At 33.5% G+C, this 8991-nt stretch overlaps 2 protein-coding genes across 2 annotated transcripts; both read left to right on the plus strand.

The window, feature by feature from the left end:
* The first annotated feature begins 174 nt into the window (after positions 1 to 174).
* LOC108916866 (SWI/SNF-related matrix-associated actin-dependent regulator of chromatin subfamily B member 1) lies at positions 175 to 4122 on the plus strand. Its single transcript, XM_018723176.1, has 5 exons — positions 175 to 446; positions 498 to 688; positions 745 to 1052; positions 1106 to 1317; positions 3571 to 4122. Exons 1-5 carry the CDS (start codon positions 366 to 368, stop codon positions 3892 to 3894), a joined length of 1116 nt encoding a protein of 371 aa, XP_018578692.1. The 5' UTR covers positions 175 to 365; the 3' UTR covers positions 3895 to 4122.
* Positions 4123 to 7270: 3148 nt separating this feature from the next.
* On the plus strand, positions 7271 to 8635 carry LOC108916867 (protein unc-119 homolog). Its single transcript, XM_018723177.1, has 3 exons — positions 7271 to 7678; positions 7732 to 7904; positions 7961 to 8635. The coding sequence occupies exons 1-3, from the start codon at positions 7332 to 7334 to the stop codon at positions 8077 to 8079; spliced, it is 639 nt and encodes a 212-aa protein (XP_018578693.1). The 5' UTR covers positions 7271 to 7331; the 3' UTR covers positions 8080 to 8635.
* Positions 8636 to 8991: the final 356 nt, after the last annotated feature.

Raw genomic sequence — 8991 nt, forward strand, 5'->3', positions numbered from 1 at the left:
GAAAAAGATCTTTAAATGTAGATTTTCTTTATATTTATATTTAATATGTCATATACACAATTTGGCTTTTTTCTGGCGTTTTTTGACAACTCATCTAGCGGATTTCTCAATGCTCGTGTTGGCAACACTGGTATCACCATGATCTCATGCTCATGTTCCATGATTCGTGGTCTTTTCGTTTTTTATCATATTTTATGATTTTCATTTACCTATTTATATTTATAAACAAACGGTATTATTAATTTGAGATTTTGATATCTTTATAACATCTATTACATGTGCTGTGACTCAAATGTCGTCATATAGAAAATTGGTCTCTTAAAAAAAAGAAATAAGTTTCCACAAAATCTTTTTAAGGAATAAAAATGGCTCTAAGAACTTATGGAGATAAGCCCATAAGTTTCCAGTTAGAGGAAAATGGAGAATATTATTGTGTCGGCTCGGAGGTGAATCATTTCTATCCCTTTTTTATTTTGTGTAAGAAAATATTTTTTTAGGTGGGAAACTACCTTCGATTGTTTAGGGGTTCCTTGTACAAAAAATATCCTGGCATGTTTAGACGACCTATTACAAATGAAGAAAGAAAACATTTAATTGAACTCGGTTTAAGTCAGCACGTACTTGCTAGTAGTGTTTCATTATTGAAAGCTACAGAAGTGGAAGATATTATAGAAGGCAATGATGAGAAGTATAAACAAATGAGATTCGTTGAAACTTGAATTTTAAGATCTGTATATTTCCTAGGTACAAAGCGGTTTCTGTTCATACTTCAGAACCGCCTATGCCAAGAGAAGGAAAATCAAAGAAAAACATGCAATGGGTGCCATCGTTGCCCAATTCAAGTCACTTGGATGCGGTTCCACAAGCTACTCCCATCAATAGAAATAGAGTAGCAGCTAAAAAGGTTAGGACTTTTCCGTTATGTTTTGATGACACAGATCCACAAATAAATAGCGAAAATGCTTGTCAAGCAGAAATACTAGTTCCAATTAGGCTTGATATGGAAATAGAGGGTCAGAAATTGAGGGACACTTTTACCTGGAATAAAAACGGTAAATATATGTTGCACGATTTGGTTATTTCGTACTAAAAGGTTTATTTCCAGAGAGTTTAATTACCCCTGAACAGTTTGCAGAAGTTTTATGTGACGATTTGGATTTGAATCCGTTAACTTTTGTGCCGGCAATAGCACAGGCAATCCGACAACAGTTAGAAGCATTCCCAGCAGAGCCGCCAAGTATAATTGAAGAAAGCTGCGACCAAAGAGTCATTATAAAGTTGAATATACACGTTGGAAACACTTCCTTGGTAGATCAGGTAATCACTTTTTAATCATATACAAGTTACTTAGCTACATATGGTGGCGCGTCACAGTTGCCCTTGTTAAAGTCGATAGATTGAAATTTTTTCATCACAGAAACTTTCTATGTAAGCACAAAAATTGTCTCTTAAAAAATGGTATGTATCCCATTTTCCATTATCAAAATATGATTCATTTTCATCAGCGTTCATGTGGATCACTTTCTAAGGTTTCTATTGTCAAAAAAATTTAATGTTTACAGAAATTAGAGGTCTTTGGTTTTTAATGTATCATGCCGGGTAGTTTTAAACAGAACACGCTATACAGGGTGTAACTTTGAGTGCGGTTGTATTTATACAGAGGCTACCTTTGACCTTTAGAAACATGTATCAATAGTTTATTTTTTTCAAATTCTGTTGTGAAAACTTAATTTTTCTTTCAACCTTTTCATACCCAAATTCAAACAACAGAGCGCTTTAGTCGCAGCCCATGCACAATTGGGAACAGGGCATTGTTGTCAAATCTCATGATTTAACCCTTTCACTGCTCCAGACGTATTTATTCGCTAAAAATGTATAGGGCTCAAACTGCTCCAGACGGATTAATTTGCTTGAATAGTTAAATTGGATCAGGCTGCTCAAACCGTATATATTCGCAACCATGCGCATTAGTTGCGATTGGTATGAGGAATTTTTGCGGGCAGAGCTTATAGAGATTGTGACAAATATTTTTATGGAAAGAGGTACTGGTAATAATGCCAAGATTGTTCATCTCTCTTTCAGTTTCTATTTAGTATAGCTGTCGATATACTGTATATTATTTAAAATAAAATCGTAAAATTGATTGTAAATCGTAATTTAACACAACATAATGTACAGGTGTTTTAAAATCTTATGAGCTTTGACCTTCATATGCGCAGAAACATAATTCCGACCGTCACCTAAATTATTCTACGTCCTAAAAACATTACATCTATTATTCACAGTCTATCTCTAGCTTTCGTAGCGTAAAAAGCCTTTGATCCGATTACAAATATAATAATAAAGTGCCCTATTCTTTATTATTTTAATTTAAGCAATAAAAATAAATATAACAAACGTTCGCCAGTTGACTTTATTGATGCCCGAGCGCCTTAGTTCATTTCTGGTTGTAATGAGGCACGTGGTCTAATTCTGAGTCAAGGTTTTCACAACGTGCATATTAGAAGAATTATGCGGATACGCCACGCCTTTCACGCATTTTGCGGCTCATGAGATATTAAAACACCTCTAAAACTATAAGTGGTCTAACTGCTCCATACGTATATGTTCGCACGCGATAAACTATCCCACACGGCGCGGTAGCTACGTTCAGACATATTGTGCAGCAAAAGGGTTAAACGAATAGTTACTAAAAAGCAAATTTGTTGAGTGGGTAATTGTCTGGAGCCCTATCATCCCACAGAAATGAAAAAGTAATTCTTTTAAATAAGCTACTAATTAGCACCTAATACTTAAGTAATTTAAGAGAAAACTCAAGCTGTAATCAGTAATGATATATGAAATACACAAAAATAAGTAAGTAAAGTGTTTATTGACCTGATTTTTACAGCATATGACATACTTGTAATTTTGTGGCTAATCGTCAAGTACTTACTGGTATCAGGATCCTCTTCCACGGCTTTTAAAATTTCTGGTTCTCACACTCTGATTTTGTACACATCCAACATTAGCGCATTGGTGTTCAAAACTCCCGTCATCTCTTAAATGTTGAACCAATCTTACAAACATTTTCTTATTCGGTACTTATGATAATCTTTCTGATATTGTCTTCTTTGCACCTGACAAAAAGTAGACTTTAAGTAGTAGGTATTTTTATTTATTTCGATTTTTAAAACAAAAATAATTATTATAAAACAATTTCTTTTTATTTACAATTAGTAACCAATATTGGTAAATACTTAATAAACCATGTTGAAATTTTTAATTTTTTGAAAACAATTTAAAAAAAAATATGTTGACTCTAAAGTGACACTTTGTCATATTAAAACAATGTAGTGGCGATGTAAGAATTAAAGTGAAGTTTAAAAAACTAATTATTTGATTAAAAAAAAATAAAAGTTCAGATTTGTATTCAGGGGAAAACTACTATTGCCCCTAAAAAACTAACCCCCACTCATAGTTACACCCTGTATAGTCCAAAACAAAGCTATGTAGTGCACTATCTTGCCAAATTGTTTATTTTTTTATAAAAATCGGCTGTCATTTGATAATTTTAATTCATATTGCCAGGTAGAGTGGGATATGAGCGAAAAGCAGAACAATCCAGAAGATTTTGCCTTGAAACTTTGTGCGGAATTGGGGTTAGGCGGGGAATTTGTCACGGCAATTGCCTATTCCATTCGTGGACAGCTCTCTTGGCATCAGAGAACTTATGCTTTTAGTGAAGCTCCACTTCCCACTGTGGAGGTACCTTTCAGGACACCCAGTGAATCGGATCAGTGGGCCCCTTTCCTGGAAACCCTTACTGACGCCGAAATGGAAAAGAAGATTAGGGATCAAGATAGAAATACCCGCCGAATTAGGAGGCTGGCGAATACAACACCCGGATGGTAGAATAATATTGCGTAAAGCACATATTGTACTCGTTCGAACATCTATGTTGATTCTGCTTCAAGTGTTTACATTTAGTTTGTCGCAACTAACAAAATTATTTATACAAGTAAATTCTATAGGTATATTCCCTAAATCATATATAATTGATTTGCAAAAAAATTGAGGATTATCAATTTTAATAATATTTGTAAAAAATATAAATGATGAACACTCATTTTTATTCTTCAATATGCCGATTTTTTGTTTACTGCTCCTACAAATATCCTATAATCTGTTTAAAATGGAATGGCGTAATAAAAGCTTGTCTCGATCATAATAAAATCTCTTATACCTAAATTCCAAAATAGGCAGTAAGTATCATACATAATAAAATAAAACCACAATTTTTATGTTTCTAATCTGATAAAATAATTTTGTGTATTCTCCACAATGAAACTGTAATGTGCTGTTCATTTCGCATAGTGTTCCGATGATATATCCAGCTTACACACAAGAATTTTGCAACGTTCTATAGTTACAAGTGCCCATTTGTGTCTTTGCTTATCGTTTACAAAAAAGAGACATGACCAGTGCTGCATTTTCATTTCTGGATGAGTCAGTATCCAAGTTAGTCGTTTCCTTTTGTGTCATATGTGTGCAAGTGCGAAAATTGTGTTATTTTCACATTTTAATTATTCCAGTGTGTTTTTAAAAATGGAATTGCATGCAAGTGCTAATCGGTTAAGAACGTTGTATGATAAACAATGTTTATCAGGAGGATAGTTGCTAGGAGGATTAACAGATTTTGTTACAAATGAAGAAAATTAAATTTGCCTAGATTGTCCTAAGGAGTTTTACTGTGTATTATGCATGAAATGAACTTTAGTTAGTTAAAATAAAATCAAAGATATATGCTTATAGAAAGGAACAAAAATGTAGTATAGCAAAGAATATTTAGAAAAAATAATAGATCATACATCAAAAACAAAGATACAGGGTGTTAATGATAAGTTTTGCCAAACTTTAATGGCGTATTCTACCGATGAAAATAATCAACTTTTGCCCAATAAAAATTTTTGATAGGACGCTTCCCTACGGAGATACAGGGTGTTAAAAGTTTCAAATATTTATATGATTTTTCCTGTAACTTCACTGGCAAAAAATATTTAGTGATAAAATTTGGGGAATGACATTTTTTTAGTAGACTATTTTTTCATGGATAACTGGGGAGTAGGGAACTTTTTTGAAAAAAAATTGTCCGCCAGTGGTTTTTTAAATGATTTTAAATGTTTTTGAAAAGTACAATCAATTTGTGGCAATAAAGTATTCTTGTAAAGTATTCGTAAAATTTACTGGTTTTTAGATAATTGGGAAATCAAATAAGAAGATACTTAAGTACCTATGTTGTTATTTATCATTTTCTATTGATAGCTAAATGTGTATAGTTGTTACGATGTTAGTTGGAACCTGTAAATTTTAAAGCACAGGACCGTACGCACTTCTCCTGAAATTTTTTCTTATGCTTTGACCATGGTGTGTCTCATAATTTATACTTGAATAGCAATTCTGCGAGTCCAGTATTGGTAAACTAGTCCACCTAATGTAAAATTGAAGGCGGCATGCTGGTCATCAAAGCTTACCTGTATTGGTACACTAGATCGTAAATAATTTTTTTGTATGGTACACGGGTTCACTTAGCTTTGCCGCTTTGCCAGTGCCGTGCAGAGCATTGCTTGGCGGGGTATTTTGTTGGTATAGGACGTATTATTATTTATTAGTTGATATTATTATTTGTTCATATCGTAACCAGTAAAGGGTGTTATTAAAATAAATGTTATATCTAGTAATTTAGCGTGGCTCTCTGGAGACTCTTTGAAGTGGAGGATCCCCATATAGTGGAACCGGTTTTTGTCGAAAGTATCGTGCCGGTTATAGCAAACCGTCAAAAATTTAGATGTTATGTTTTATTATCTTTTTTCCATATTTTGTATATCTTATTGCCTTTTATGCAGACATGCCAATGGATTTTCGTTCCCCGCACGCTTCATCCCTCTTACTAAGTCCAAAAGCTAGCGATGAGTCACTCTCTTGGACTATCGAATAATTGGAAATTTGGAATAGTTTGATGCTATTAAATATTTTGACAGTTTTCGTCCAATAGTGCTATTACTTACTATGCTTTGTTTTGGCTCGTACGTTGACGAGTTCTACATATAAGAATCTGCCCATGCGCACTTTTTTTGGTTTTCTCAGAACCAGTTCTAAAAAGTTAAATCCAATATTTTTGTTTCGAACAATTTGAGAATATAAAACTTCAGTAAAATGTGCTATGTCAGAGGAGAATGGAAAATTAACACTTTAAGAAGAAAATGTTCTATCTTATTGGAACGTCAAAAGCTAATCTGAACTGTTTGAGTTGTCAGTGTTACGAGAAACAACTACTCCAAGAGCTATATGCTCCTACCGGCGTTGAATTATACTCCCAACACCTAGTATCGTTTATCAGTTTACCCACCAGGCACAGACCGGTTCCGGACTTATTAGTCCTCATCAGTAGTGCTGGCAAAAACCGGAAAAAAGTGAAACCGGTTAACCGGGTTTCGTAAAAACCGATTTCAGATAAAACCGGTTAGTCGAATAGTTGCTAAAACCGGTTATTCGATTAACCCGTTACTTGAATCGCCAAAACGGGATATCTGAAAATTGGTGCTTTACAAAGACAGACCCGGAGAAATTGATGTCTAAAAAAAAAGGTCTTTACAAAAATCTGGAAGTCAAATTTGTTTACGAAGAAATCGATCTCCAAAAAAAAAGAGGTCAATTGCAATTGGACAAATCGATGTCTAAAAAAAAGGAAGTAGATTATCGAATAATCGGTTATTTGAATAATCGGATATTTGAAGAATCGAATAACCGGTTTTCGGATTTCATAAAAATCCGAATTACCCGAAACCGGTTAACCGACTATCCAAAAAACCGATTTCAGTTGCCAGCACTACTCATCAGTGTGTCATAGGTGCGACAACCGACCGAGTAGTTGTTTCTCGTAACACTGACAACTCAAACATTGTGTTACGCCCTCTGTGGGTGGCAGTCGTGCAACCAAGTACCTGCAATATAGCAGGTCGCTTCCTACTGTAGCCTTTTGAATGGCATAGTTGGGAGTCTGCACGACAGATGGAACTATTTTCGCTGCCGCGTATAATCTGAAGTGTGTCTGAAGTCACATATTACTAACTATGTGCTGAAACTGCTGAAGTACACTTTTAGTCAATTAGAAAGCAGCTACCGTTTTGTGGAACGGAACATTGAAAATTTAACACTATCCATTCCCTGAGTGCCATGGCTCTGTGGATTTACCTGACACTAACATGACATACCTGTCAATATCTGTTGTCATATAGGTAGTTTGTTGTTGTTGTCAAGTAATTACGTTTTGTTTGTTAGTTTCAATTAAAATGAGTGTTTTGCGAGAAAAAAGGGACAGTATAACAAGTAAACCTTTACCTCACATTGAATCTAAAATTATTTCACCAGAAGATGTTTTAAAGTTAACAAAAATCACTGAAACATACTTATGTGATCCAGACGCCAATATATACGATATCGACTTCACCAGGTTCAAAATACGGGATTTGGAAAGTGGAGCTATTCTTTTTGAGATTGCTAAACCTCTGCCAGAAAATATTGATGACAGTCTTGACAAGAATATTGAAAATGAGGAATTGATTGATCCCAATTCTGGGCGATTTGTGCGGTATCAATTTACACCACAGTTTTTGAAATTGAAAACAGTGGGCGCAACGTAAGTAGGAATGTAATTTATCAGGGTAAAATTTTTCTAAGCAATCTTTACAGGGTCGAATTCACTGTTGGGAGTAAACCTGTTAATAGATTCCGCATGATAGAACGTCACTTTTTCAGGGACAAACTACTTAAAACTTTTGACTTTGAATTTGGTTTTTGCATACCATTTTCAAGAAACACGTGCGAGCACATATATGAATTCCCAACGCTACCTGCAGATCTTGGTAAAAACTCCGTCATTTTTTTATCTGCTAAATGATAATGCTTCTTTACGTTTCAGTAAATGAAATGATTGCATCTCCTTTTGAAACGAGATCCGATTCATTCTACTTTGTTGACGATTGTCTTATAATGCACAATAAGGCTGACTATGCCTATAATGGTGGTATGTCTACATAACTATAAAGCAGAAAAAGCAGGGTCTGATAATACAATAATTTTACCAAATTTTGACGTTGAAAATGTATTTACACAAAAATGTTAACAGTCAGAAAAAGTTGTTTTTTCATCTGAATTGATCCCATTCAGTGTTTTACACAGTTTTGAGCACAAACACTTGATAGCTTTAGAGAAATGTATCATAATCACATGATGCGTGCTTGAGACAAAGAGAGCAAGACAATTTTTGAAAAATAATTGCAGAGCTTGTATTGAAAATAAATTTAAGAGAAATTAGCATCGTCTGCAAAACCAAACATTTACTTATACCTACATACAGAAAATATGTTTTTATCCTATCATCTGTACAGAAACTGATGAAAATTAAAGTAGTCATATTTTTTTCATTGAAACATGGCTCGTACTATTTTTTTGACAAAAAAATTTTTGCACGAAATTTGCGAAATTGGGATTATTTTCCCCAAGATATTGAAAAGGAATAATATACAATATGGTATTTTTTTTATTCAAAAGATAATTTTTTTTCGTAGTTATAACTATTTAAATATGATTTGATATTAACATTCCATTTTTTTTTATTTAATTATGCTGTACCTAACTTTAAAATGAAATTTTTTTGAAAAACAAGTAAATACCTAAATTTATCAATTGATTACACAAAAAAAATACTTTGCACATAAGTACATATGTCTATTATTTTTTAATTTTGAAAGTTGACTGTAATGAAAAGCAGTGTGCTGCCACTCTTCATTATTAAAATATGACTACAATAATTTTCACCATCCGCCACTGTAAATTTTAAATCTGATGCAAACTTTTTCTTTTGCAATTTGAGAGTTGAACCATATTTTCTTTTCTGTTTAGATCATATCTAATTTGTTTTTTAAATTTAAAAATATCGCAAGTTACATT

Source organism: Anoplophora glabripennis, unplaced genomic scaffold, assembly GCF_000390285.2.
Source record: "Anoplophora glabripennis isolate ALB-LARVAE unplaced genomic scaffold, Agla_2.0 scaffold1915, whole genome shotgun sequence".
In the NCBI taxonomy this organism is placed as follows: Eukaryota; Metazoa; Arthropoda; class Insecta; order Coleoptera; family Cerambycidae; genus Anoplophora; species Anoplophora glabripennis.

Excerpts from the sequence above, each read along its gene's own strand:
- LOC108916867 (XM_018723177.1), top strand. The coding sequence starts at position 7,332 with ATGAGTGTTTTGCGAGAAAAAAGGGACAGTATAACAAGTAAACCTTTA. Across the intron at positions 7,679-7,731 it reads TTGAAAACAGTGGGCGCAAC|GGTCGAATTCACTGTTGGGA; the intron begins GTAAGTAGGAAT and ends CAATCTTTACAG. Across the intron at positions 7,905-7,960 it reads AACGCTACCTGCAGATCTTG|TAAATGAAATGATTGCATCT; the intron begins GTAAAAACTCCG and ends TTTACGTTTCAG.
- LOC108916866 (XM_018723176.1), top strand. The coding sequence starts at position 366 with ATGGCTCTAAGAACTTATGGAGATAAGCCCATAAGTTTCCAGTTAGAG. Across the intron at positions 689-744 it reads ATAGAAGGCAATGATGAGAA|GTACAAAGCGGTTTCTGTTC; the intron begins GTATAAACAAAT and ends TATATTTCCTAG. Across the intron at positions 1,053-1,105 it reads TTTTACCTGGAATAAAAACG|AGAGTTTAATTACCCCTGAA; the intron begins GTAAATATATGT and ends GTTTATTTCCAG.